This window comes from Phyllobates terribilis, unplaced genomic scaffold, assembly GCF_046119375.1.
Source record: "Phyllobates terribilis strain yellow unplaced genomic scaffold, ASM4611937v1 Scaffold_13__5_contigs__length_258822181, whole genome shotgun sequence".
Classification (NCBI taxonomy): Eukaryota; Metazoa; Chordata; class Amphibia; order Anura; family Dendrobatidae; genus Phyllobates; species Phyllobates terribilis.
This window is the reverse complement of record NW_027362773.1, coordinates 118,206,929-118,219,297: the sequence shown is the minus strand read 5'-3', so window position 1 is coordinate 118,219,297 and position 12,369 is coordinate 118,206,929. Positions and strand designations below refer to the sequence as shown.

General features: G+C 45.1%; 1 protein-coding gene across 1 annotated transcript in view; it reads right to left on the bottom strand.

Annotated features, from left to right (window-relative positions):
* The window catches only part of TRPT1 (tRNA phosphotransferase 1), a 29,563-nt gene extending 20,188 nt beyond the window's left edge, over nucleotides 1–9,375 (bottom strand). The window contains exon 1 of the mRNA XM_073658527.1: nucleotides 9,231–9,375. Coding sequence (XP_073514628.1) covers nucleotides 9,231–9,248 — 18 coding nt within the window. The 5' untranslated portion in view covers nucleotides 9,249–9,375. The remainder of the gene's footprint in view (nucleotides 1–9,230) is intronic.
* Nucleotides 9,376–12,369: the final 2,994 nt, after the last annotated feature.

Here is a 12,369-nt window from a genome sequence, read left to right as displayed (position 1 = left end):
TGAGGTCTGGCATTGTCCTGCATTAGGAGGAACCCAGGGCCAACCGCACCAGCATATGGTCTCACAAGGGGTCTGAGGATCTTATCTCGGTACCTAATGGCAGTCAGGCTGCCTCTGGCGAGCACATGGAGGGCTGTGCGACCCTCCAAAGAAATGCCACTCCACACCATTACTGACCCACTGCAAACCGGTCATGCTGAAGGATGTTGCAGGCAGCAGATCGCTCTCCACGGCGTCTCCAGACTCTCACGTCTGTCACATGTGCTCAGTGTGAACCTGCTTTCATCTGTGAAGAGCACAGTGGCGACTTTGCCAATCCTGGTGTTCTGTGGCAAATGCCAAGCGTCCTGCACGGTGTTGGGCTGTGAGCACAACCCCCATCTGTGGACATCAGGCCCTCATATCATGGAGTCGGTTTCTAACCGTTTGTGCAAACACATGCACATTTGTGGCCTGCTGGAGGTCATTTTGCAGGGCTCTGGCAGTGCTCCTCCTGTTCCTCCTTGCACAAAGGCGGAGGTAGCGGTCCTGCTGCTGGGTTATTGCCCTCCTTCGACCCCTTCCACGTCTCCTGGTGTACTGGCCTGTCTCCTGGTAGCGCCTCCAGCCTCTGGACACTACGTTGACAGACACAGCAAACCTTGCCACAGCTCGCATTGATGTGCCATCCAGGATGAGCTGCACTACCTGAGCAACTTCTGTGGGTTGTAGAGTCCTTCTCATGCTACCACGAGTGTGAAAGCACAACCAACATTCAAAAGTGACCAAAACATCAGTCAGAAAGCATTGGTACTGAGATGTGGTCTGTTGTCCCCACCTGCAGAACCACTCCTTTATTGAAAGTGTCTTGATAATTGCCAATAATTTCCACCTATTGTTTTCCATTTGCACAACAGCATGTGAAATTGATTGTCAATCAGTGTTGCTTCCTAAGTGGATAGTTTGATTTCACAGAAGTTTGATTCACTTGGAGTTATATTCTGTTGTTTAAGTGTTCCCTTTATGTATTTGAGCAGTGTATATAGAGCTTGTTAGCGCTGCTCTAAGGCTGGATGGATCTCTGGATCTGGCCAGTTTCAGGGTTCCTGCACTCCCCAGAGATAAAACCGTCTCTGCTTGCAGGATCTGTCCGATCGCACAGTTCGGGACAGCGGCAGCACAACCATGCTGCTGGTCCAATCTGTCAATAAGGAGCCTTGAATAGTACAACAATAAAAAAGACGCCTGTCTGCTAGTAATTTAATGCCCAAGCGTGGAGAAACCAATCTTTGAATCCACATGCAAAAGAGCCTGGAAGTGCCCTAAGGAAAGGTCTATGCATTAAAAAGTTTGTCCAGTCAGCTTTCCTGACCCGAGTGTGACAACTGCATAAAAATACATCCTCGTCCTAGTCATACGGCTTTCTGACTCTTCCCTAATGGAGATCTGTTATTCACAGAAGCCGCCGTGAATTTTTTTCAGATCAGCCATGTGGTTCCATAAACGAAAACAAATGTATGGATAGCTCCAGTGTCGGACTGGAGTGCCAAGGGCCCACCAGTAACATTGACTTTGGAAGGTCTAATTTTCTCCTGCATGCAAATATTACATTAACCTCGTTCACAAATTTACCTATACCTCTATATAATAATAAACTGGTAGTTTGGCAAATGAATGATGATAATCTGCTTTTTTCTGTACAGAGTGAATTATGCCCATACAGTGGGTTTGGGGGCTCCTGTATGCACAGGGGCCCACCGGGGGATTCCCCTGTTCCCCTATAGGCAAGTCCGAGCCTGGATAGCTCCATCGACCTATATGGGTAAATGACTTGACTTTTTTTTAATACGGACTGCACATGGATGAAAGAAACATCTTTGAGCCTACATAATGCAAATGTTGTATTGCCAAGGGTGAAATACACAAAGACGTCTGCAGATTAAATTGACACCCTCTGAAATCTGCAGCTTGGTCAAATTTACGCAGCGTGAGAATGATAATTAGTTAAATCTCATTCACAATGCTGGTATTGTAATATGCATTGGATTTTCCGCACGCAAAATGGAAGCAGAATATCAGCAGCATTTATGATTTATAGGAACTTCCCCTAAAGTCACGTTCACATGTTCAGTATTTGGTCAGTATTTTACATCAGTATTTGTAAGCCAAAATCAGGAGTGAAACAATTAGAGGAAAAGTATAAGGCCATGGCCCCACTATCTGTATTCAGTCGTCAGTATTTTTTCTCAGGAGTGGGAGAAAAAAATAGGAGTGGGTGATAAATGCAGAATTGGTGACTTGTTTCTATTAGGCCACGGCCCCGCTATCAGTATTTGGTCAGTATTCGGTCAGTATTTTTTCTGAGGCGTGAGAGCCAAAACCAGGAGTGGGTGATAAATGCAGAATTGGTGACTTGTTTCTTTTATACCTTCTCTCTGATTGTTCCTCACCTGGTTTTGGCTGCCACTCCTGAGAAAAAATACTGGCCAAATACTGATAGTGGGGCCGTGGCCTAATAGAAACACGTCACCACTTCTGCATTTTTCACCCACTCCTAGTTTTGGCTTACAAATACTGATGTAAAATACTGACCAAATACTGAACATGGCCTTAGGGTATGTTCACATGTTGCATATTTGCTGTGGAAAGTTCTGAAACAAACCCATTCCGATTAATTGAACCCGATTTTCAGTTGCAGAAATTTCTGCAACAATATGAAATCATCCTATAAGGGCTCAGGCTGGTATAAAAAATACACCCCTTCCAGATTCTGGTCTCTACTTTGTGGTCTCGTCCACCCAGCCGGGCACTAGCGCAGGTGGGTTAACTGCTGCTTCCTGAAGAAGCTAAAGAGTATTTGTCATTATGCAACAAACACTTAAAACATTTTTGCAACATTTGTAAATGGACTAAAGGGTAATAAATATCTAAAAGTAAACAGCTGTCATAGGTTTCGGAATTGTGACCTGTTTCTCCTTTATTTGGAGACCACTATGTGACAAGGCTGGGAGAATATCTGCAAATATGTTTTTTTTCCCCCCAGTGTGACATTAAAACAACACTTTTATGACCCTCGAATACTGTTTATGTCTGATAATGGTTGTATCCATCACTTTCTTTCACTTTTCGCCTGCTCCTGTATAAACAACACAAATGGGGCCTCACTTAAAATGAGAGTACCCTCACTGCTCCAAAACCAGTGCTGTAAACGACTGGTCATTGCTCCCCGCTTATTGACCTCTACCTCCAACAAGATCTCCATTCACAATGAAATTCCCACAGGACGCCTCCTCCACTCGCCTCCTGAACGCTGCTCTCCTCTACATCGCCTCCATACGTCACAACCCTACACTCCAGAAGTCATCACCACTCACTACTGCCGGCCTTATACTGTACCGACTAAACCTGAACGATTTTATGCTTCATTTATACCGAGTGTTTATTAGAAATATTGGAAAAACGATAATTTTCTTTTTCATTCTTCATGACTTTTCACACTGGAAAATAAAAGCAGGAGGCGATTGCATGACAAATTCTTTCAGTTTGTGCTATGGAGACTGGCGGCAGTCAAAATCAGACATGTAAAAAATCTCGAACATGTGAATGGCCCTATAGATTATCACAGGTACGAGTGCTATCTGTGAAAAAGACGGATAGCACTCGTATGGGAAAATTGGACGTGTGAATGAGCCCTTAAATAATGACAGGTTCAGAGTGTCCCCTCAATGGTGACAGCCAATATATCACCATATGTATTTCCGACCAAAGTGACTTCCACATACAAATTTCAATTCCTCCTCCTAAGGCCCCACTGTCAGTGTTTGGTCAGTATTCAGTCAGTATTTTTTTGCAGGAGTGGGAGCCTAAACCAGGAGTGGGTGATAAATGCAGAATTGGTGACTTGTTTCTATTATACCTTTTCTCTGATTGTTCCTCACCTGGTTTTGTCTCCCACTCCTGAGAAAAAATACTGACCAAATACTGATAGTGAGGCCGTGGCCTAAGCATGATAATCTGACATTTATGGCCTGGGGAAGTCACTGGTTCAGTGCCAAAACACGTAATTTTAGGTATTTATAACTAAACTTTTTCTTTGATTCTTGTTGCCTCTGTTCCTTTTTATTTTTGAGCACCAGTGCTTTTATCAATTTTTTCATTATTTTTTTGCTCTGGCTTACGCTGAACTTTCCATATCTGCTGCTGTAAGGTGGTATCCACTCTGCATTTCCAGTATACGTTTGTCAAACATGGCAGGAAAGTAAAAAATCCTACATATCCAAAGCCCCGATTCACCTAGTGAAGGCCAATAGTGTCCACCGGTATCAAGGCACTGCAGCGTTGCAGCGCTGTGGTCCTGGGTTAAAATCTCACCATGGACAACATCTGCAAGGAGTTTGTATGTTCTTCCCATATTTGCATGAGTTTCCTCCGGGTTCTCCGGTTTCCTCCCACACTCCAAAGACATACTGATAGGGAATGTAGATTGGGGACAGTGCCGGTAATGTCTGTAAAGCGCTGCGGAATATGATGGCGCTATATAAGTATTGCATAATATAAAGTATACATTCTTACACTTTTTTTTTCCAGCTTTATGAATTAGTGCAGTGAACTCGAACATCCTGCAAAATAAATCATCTTGTGCGGTATACATTTAATATTTTTTACCGCATATGTAACTGTAAGCCTTATGTTGTAGATAACCATCCAGTGTACACTTACAATCAGCACATTTTACTGTGGACCTTTGCAGTTTTTTGGGGGGTGATTCTCCTGGCAGAGTCAGCAGCGATCCTCACTCCAATGTTTGGAAGAAGTTGCTGTTCAGCTCTTTAAAAATGGCAGATTGCAGCGCAGTTTCTAGAGGGTCACATTGTAATGTCACAGCCTGGACCCTCTGTAGAATCTTATATGCTAGCAAATCTTTTTTAGCTATTGTTTTATATGTTTATTGACTGATTGTTATATAAGGACTAGATCAAGATTTTCGGTTGTATAAGTCACTTCTTCCTCTTTTATATGAGCACTTTATTTCTTCTGTACATATTACTTATTTATTTTATTTATCTATATAGCGCCATTAATTCCACAGCGCTTTACAGACATTATGGGCACTGTCCCCATTGAGGCTCACAATCTAGATTCCCTATCAGTATGTCTTTGGAGTGTGGGAGGAAAGCCACGCAAACAAGGGAAGAACATACAAACTCCTTGCAGATACACAGCGAATATAAATCAGTGTCTATTCACATTGTCCTATAAAATACACATGTATTTTGCAATCACAGCATGCATTACTTGAATCGGATTTGTGGATGGAAAACACTATTGAAGTCTATTGAGCGTGATTAAAATACTGATGAATCCATATATGATTTTTATTTGATCCATATTTCATCAGCTATCCATTTTTTGTGTTTAAAGAGGTTGTCCAGGACTTTAACATTGATGGAATATCCTTAGGATAGGTCATCAATATCTAATTGATGGGGGTGCGACACCCGGCACCCCCCCCAATCAGCTGTTATCGGTGTCAGCAGTGTGCAGAACAAAAATTATTGTCTGAATATAGCCTAATATGCCTGTATATCTGTACTGTGGCTCAGTGCTCTCGTAAGAAACAGATCTTTCTTGGAGTGAGGGTAAAAGGAAATCAGCTAAGAAAAATACAAGTTTTTTTTTTTTTTTTTAAATGACAAGTCTGAAAAAGAAGGAAAAGGATCTGCACTAATCTACCCGGTAGGAAAAATGATGAGACAGCAACAGATTTACAAGCTACCTCCCTCTACTGGATACACAGGATATAGGCACGTTATCTCAATGCTCAACATGATCTATGCACACTTCTTGGGTATGTGCATATAACATCTTTTCCAGGCAGGCTAACCTGCCACATTTTTCAAGAGGAAGACAATTCTGGAAACTTTGCATTTTTTTTCTTGACGTGTCTTTTTTTTGTATTTTTTGGTCATTTCTTGAGTGCTTTTTCTCTGTTTTTTTACACCAGCAGGGTTTTTTTTAAACATTTTTCTAGCATTTCTGCTGGTATTTTCCAGACATTTCTTTTTAACTCCATTCAATGATTAAGAAACCACAAGTAAAAACTTTCGTCTTATTTCGAGCCTTCCCTTTGACTTGTATTGTAAAGTATAGACCGTCTTCAGAGCAGAAAACGCTTGGAGAATGGACCAGTCATCTATTTTAACCCATTGATGCCTTCCAAAACCTGCAGCGATAAATTGAACAGTAGTCATTTTTCTTTCATAGAATTGCATATGTTCATTGTTTTGAGGGTTTAGTTAGCGCTTTTTCAGGCAGGTTATTGAGCTGTCCCACCTGGAAAAGACATTGTGTGCACATATCCTTATGTCTGCGAGACACGGACCGCGCTCGGATTGGGATACCCGGCCCGACCACTGGGTCTCCTGACCTGAGATAATTGCCACATAGGCATATATGACATCATATTCGGCATATATGGTTGGGCCGGGTATTCCAATCTAATCCGAGTATGGTCAATGTTTCACATACTGTTTCAATGGGTTAATACTACTGCAGATTTGATGCCGAAAATGCTGCGACTGTCCCTTTAATCCACATATGATTTGCAGATTTTCCTTTGCTGCAATCATTTTTATTTATTTTAACACTTTGAACAAACAAATAAAAATACCCTTAAAATCAGGAAAGAAAGGGAAGGAAGAAAACAATTTAATAGGAAGAAAAGTTTGGTAAGGGAATGAAACATATGGAAGAAGGAGAACCTATAACATATGAGAGGTCATTTTGACCTTTTTGTCAATATTTATAACAAGATGACATTCTATTTAAATAGGAATTTTGCAGATTTTCTTGGCTGGCCATCAAAACAATCCCATTCAAAATAAAAGATTTTCACATGCAGAAATGTATACACAAACTCTGCCGCATGTAAATATCTCCTTTACAGGCACAGTTTTGCTGTATAAGGCGTCATTCACACATCTGTGTTTAAATACATACGTGAAAATGTGGTATCGGTGTTTTGCACCAATGTCCGATTTTTACCATAAGTGTTTTTCACCAATGGATAAATAAATTACAAAGCTTCTCCTGTACTTTGCAATATTAAACACGGATTGTACACGGATGCGATCCGTGCACTCTACGTTTTTTTTTATGGAGCAATAGACTTGTATTGGCCCTTTTCATTCGTTCTACCGGAAAAAGAACCGGCCATCAACTCATCCGGAGCTCAGGCTGACTCTGCAGATCTCCAGGATACACCTGTTATCTGGATTCACTGATGAAAGGACTAAACTACTTATTAACCCATGTGAACTCATGTAGCCGCAATGTATCGACAAGTCGCTTGTTTTACCCATTCACTGATATCCGCCTGTAAAGCCATAGACTTTAGATAAGGACAAATCTGTTTGTTGGGAGGTAATAATCACGTCTCATCTTCCTATTAATATTCCGCTATGGAGATAGGAGGGATGAGCAGCTGCTGGGAAAGATGGGACTAGATGAAAAACGGCCAACACTTCTTATTCTCTTCGCATGTGCCCATACACATAGAGCCCAGTACAGACAATAGGGCTTGTCCCTCCAAGACCATTGATTATGTGAAGCTTAAGAATTTATCCACATTGGTCCGAATGGTGTAGAAATGTGAATTGCCTTGCAAATGGTAAAATCTGGCACTGCGGATATCAAATCTGCAGCGCCAATCAAATTACCCTGTGGATTTTTTGCACACCATGTGGATGACATTGCAAAGGGGATACACTGTATGGAGAAAAGTATTAGGGTGTACTTATTAATTTAAAAATTCAAGTTTTTCATCCAGTCTCATTGCCCCCCCCCCCCGGTATATAACATCTGGACCTTCACTATGCCGTTTGCCGTTACTACATTTCTGGCAAAATGGCTGATGGTGCAGAGCTCCGTGATACCGGCGGGGTCCTGTAATAGGAGCCACTGGGGTAACAAGTCCGTTCATGACATTTCTTATCTCCTAAATATTCCACCATCACCTGTGAGTGATATTATTGAGAAGTGGAAGGAACCGCAGCAACTCAGCCTTGAAACATTACAGAGTGGGGTCACCGAGTGGAGGGTGGAAAAGTTACCAAAACTGCTAAATCTCCTCTGGCCTTAACATAAGCACAATAATTGTGCACCAGGAGCTTCATGGCATGGGTTTCTATAGGCGAGCAGCTGCATGTAGCCTTACATCACCAAGCATAATGACAAGAGTCAGATGAAGTGGTGTAAAGACGCCACCACAGGACTCTGGAGCAATGGAAATGTGGAGAGTCGGATCACACTTCTCTATCTGGAATCTGATGGTGGAGTCTGCGTTTGGCAAATGCCAAGTAGTGAGTTTATAGCCTTCCCAGAAGAGTGGAAGATGTGGCTACAAAGAGGGGACCAACTGCATATTAATGCCTATGGATTTAGAACAGAGTGTCATAAAACCTCCTGTGGGTGAGATGTGCAGTGTCCCGATACTTTTGTCTATAAAGTGTATCTGCAGTACAGATCTGCCCCACAAGCTGACATGCTGCAGACTGAAATGACGCCTCGCAGATCAGTTTATGCCGCAGATTTTTTACACTTTGGTGAATTATCTTACACAGCGCTGCTACAGTAATGCGCTGTGGATTCACTACGTGGGAACATATCGGAATCCTCTGTGTTATTTTCACACGGAAACTTCAGACATTGTCTCTTTTGACATAAAAACAGTAGATGTGGATTTAGTTCTCTGTTATTAGTGAGAACTGGGTGTACCGAGATGCGGTCGGCAAACATAACAATACTTTGACCAAAATAAGCAGCAAAGCCCTCAACTTCCATTAAACAAACAGAGCAGTCCTGTGCGCCTCCGAGAGGGCCGTGCGTTTCACAATACGATGTTTGTTCTTGTCTGTTTGTGTTTGGTGTGTGTCGTTACTGTGTAATATTCAGCCTAATGCTGGGTAGGAAAAGTCTCTCTAAGGCTATGTGCCCACGATGCAGAAATGCTCAGGATTTTTCCTGCCTTACATCTTTGTGTCATGAATGTTGTCAGACACTTTTTGGAATGTAGAGCAGTTGTCACTCCATCTGTTACGAAACTACAACTCCCAACATGTTCGGACAACTTCAGGTTTTTGGTGCATGCTGTGTAAGTTTCCTTGGAGAGCGATGGGTTGGAGACCCATGGGGATATGCAGCAATTTTGGCAGACATAATGCTTGTTACATGGCTGCATAATTGTAACATACCTGGTGGCGGGCTTGCATGGTGCACCATCTCTCACCATGCAAGATCGCAAACTTGATCTTCAGTCCAGTCTGCTAGCCTGGCTTCTATTCATGCTGTCTGTTTGTCTCTGTTCTGACTGCTTAGGGCGGCGGCCCGGTTACTTCCTGTTTCTTGTAGCTGCTGTGGGCACACCCCTAATGCATCCCCAGCCTATTGCTGTCTGTCACTTGATATTTAAACCAGCTCCACCTTGGAGCTGATGCCTGAGCAACTCTATCATTCAGTGTGCTCCTTGACTCTGAATGTGCCAGGTCCTGTTCTGTTCCTGCCTGTCCGCCAACCTGGGGGCTGTATTCCCAGGTCTGTCTGAACTATCTCCTAGCCTGTTGTCTGTCCGCCTTCCTGGAGGCTGTATTTCCAGGCCAGTCTGAACACGCTCCTAGCCTGTTCGTCCCGCCTTCTGGGGGCCTCATACCCAGACCCGCTCCTGTATCTCGCTGCAGTGTCAGTTCCTGTCTGAACACTCAGTTCCTGTCTGAATACTCTCCTAGTCTGTTACCTGTTTGTCTCTATGTCCGTACCTTCCCTTTTTCTGCAGAGTCTGAACCTGCACCTAACTCCTACTCGTTGTCGCTGTACTTCCGTTTGTGAGTTTAGAGTCCACTCGCTACTTCATTGCAAGTATCTTGTGTGTATCTGGTGCTGCCTTTCCCTTCCAGTTTGTTCCGTGTGAACAGAGCCCTGTCATCTCTGCTCTGCCTTGCTCACCGCTCCGGCTGTTTCTGCCCGCTCTGCCTTGCTCACCGCTGCGGCAGTTTCTGCCCGCTCTGCCTTGCTCACCGCTTCGGCGGTTTCTGCCCGCTCTGCCTTGCTCACCGCTCCGGCGGTTTCTGCCCGCTCTGTCTTGCTCACCGCTCCGGCGGTATTTCTCTGCTCTGCCTTGCTCACCGCTCCGGCGGTTCCTGCCTGCTCTGCCTTGCTCACCGCTCCGGCGGTTCCTGCCTGCTCTGCCTTGCTCACCGCTCCGGCGGTTCCTGCCTGCTCTGCCTTGCTCACCGCTCCGGCGGTTTCTCCCTGCTCTGCTTGCTCACCGCTCCGGCGGTTCCTGCCTGCTCTGCCTTGCTCACCGCTCCGGCGGTTCCTGCCTGCTCTGCCTTGCTCACCGCTCCGGCGGTTTCTCCCTGCTCTGCTTGCTCATCGCTTCGGCGGTTTCTCCCTGCTCTGCTTGCTCACCGCTCCGGCGGTACCTCTCTGCTCCGCCTTGCCCACCACTCTGGCAGTTCCTCTCTGCTCTGCTCGTCTACCGCATATGCGGTTCTGTTCCTGAATCCCAGTCTGTATTGGACCCTATCCAGCCTGTGCTCCAACCTGCTAGTACCTCTTCGTCTGCACGCCAGCCATATTTGCCAGTATCCTCCTGTCTGCACTCCAGCCGTGCCTGCCAGTGCCCACCTGTCTGCATGCCAGCCGTGCCTGCCAATACCCAACTGTCTGTGTGCCAGCCTAACCTGCCTGTTCCTGTATTTCCCGGTGTGGGTCAACAGCCGTGTCCAGGGTCTGGCCTGGAGTAGCACCTGGTCCCTCTGCTCGGTTCCTCCCTGGTGCACGGCGTCGTTAGCCGTCGTGCGACCTTGGTCGGATCGGGTAGATACTTAGTTACGCCCCTCCAGGTACTCTCCGGTTCATGGCACAGTGGAATCACTAAATCACGCACACGCCAGTCAGCCCGGGCGTGTGCATAACAATAATGGAATTGCATTGTGATCTATAGGGCACCACGACTGCGAGCAAGTTACAAAAAGTCTAACCCAATCTAATTTTTGGGCAGCGTGGTGGCTCAGTGGTTAGCACTGCAGCCTTGCAGTGCTGGGGTCCAGAGTCCAAATCCCACCAAGGACAACATCTGCAAGTAGTTTGTATGTTCTCCCCGTGTTTGCGTGTGTTTCCTCCGGGTTCTCCGGTTTCCTCCCACACTCCAAAGACATACTGATAGGGAATTTAGATTGTGAGCCCCAATGGTGACAGTGCCCACAATGACTGTAAAGAGCTGTGGAATTAATGGTGCTACATAAATGAGTAAATAAATAAATACGTTTTTGTGACTTGCTTGTTGTGGCTGTTGCACCCTATAGATCATGATGTGACCCCATTCTCCTGTATTAGGCTGCGATGTAGGAGCGGTACACGGCAATCTTTGGCCATGTCGTCAAAGTCAAAGTGTAGCCCCAGCCTTAAAATAACTTATAAAACATGGTAGATGCAATGGAGGACGGCACTAAACGGTTTTCTCATTGTTGATTGTGGGGGTGCTCAGCTGTTCCTGTGGCAGCCAGAAGTTCTCAGATGCTGACAGAAAACAGCAGCTCCGTCAGCACTAGTGGCCACAGCTGGAAACTGAAGATCCACCCCTTTGATTTGCAATATCTGGCCGCGGCCACCATAGAAATGATGGAACTGTTGTGTCACTGCAGCATCCGAGAACCTCCATGTCACGCAAGGTGTGGGAAAGACTTAGTGTAACACAGAGGGAAAGGGAGCCCAGATACTAGGGAAAGGGGGGAAGTGGAGACCTCCTAGTCTGGTCTTGTCACCCTATCTCCCCTAATGACCCTATATTGGCTCTTCACCAATCGCCGCATGCATTCCTTGCCCTGTCTTTCCCTGGCATTGGCTAAGGCTAGGGAAGGGAGGAGATGAGCACTAGTCGATCCCCACTGAACACTAAAGACAACAAGAGAGGACAAACAGGGGAAAATAGCTTAGCTTTAGATGACTCCAAACAAATGCGCACATGTCCTGATGCACCAGAGAGGAAGAAGTACTGCTCTTGCTAAAGCCTTCACAAGTAGTAATGAATATCGCCGGCATCTCCCTCTGGAACACAGCAGGTATTTATACACCCAGGCCAGGATGTTAATTAGTCTGAGAAAGGTAGCCACTGGGTCCTATAGACAGCCTCTAATAAGATGTCTGTAATGCCAAAAGTAGAGATCTCCTGCAACCAACTGCAGGGTGACTGTCTGTCACTTCTGATACACCAGTGACACTCCGGCCGGCACCGCTAGCGGCTGATCAGTGGAGGTGCAGGGTGTCGCACCGTCACTGATCAGATAATGATGGCCTATCCTAAGGATAGACCATCAATAAAAAAGTAGACAC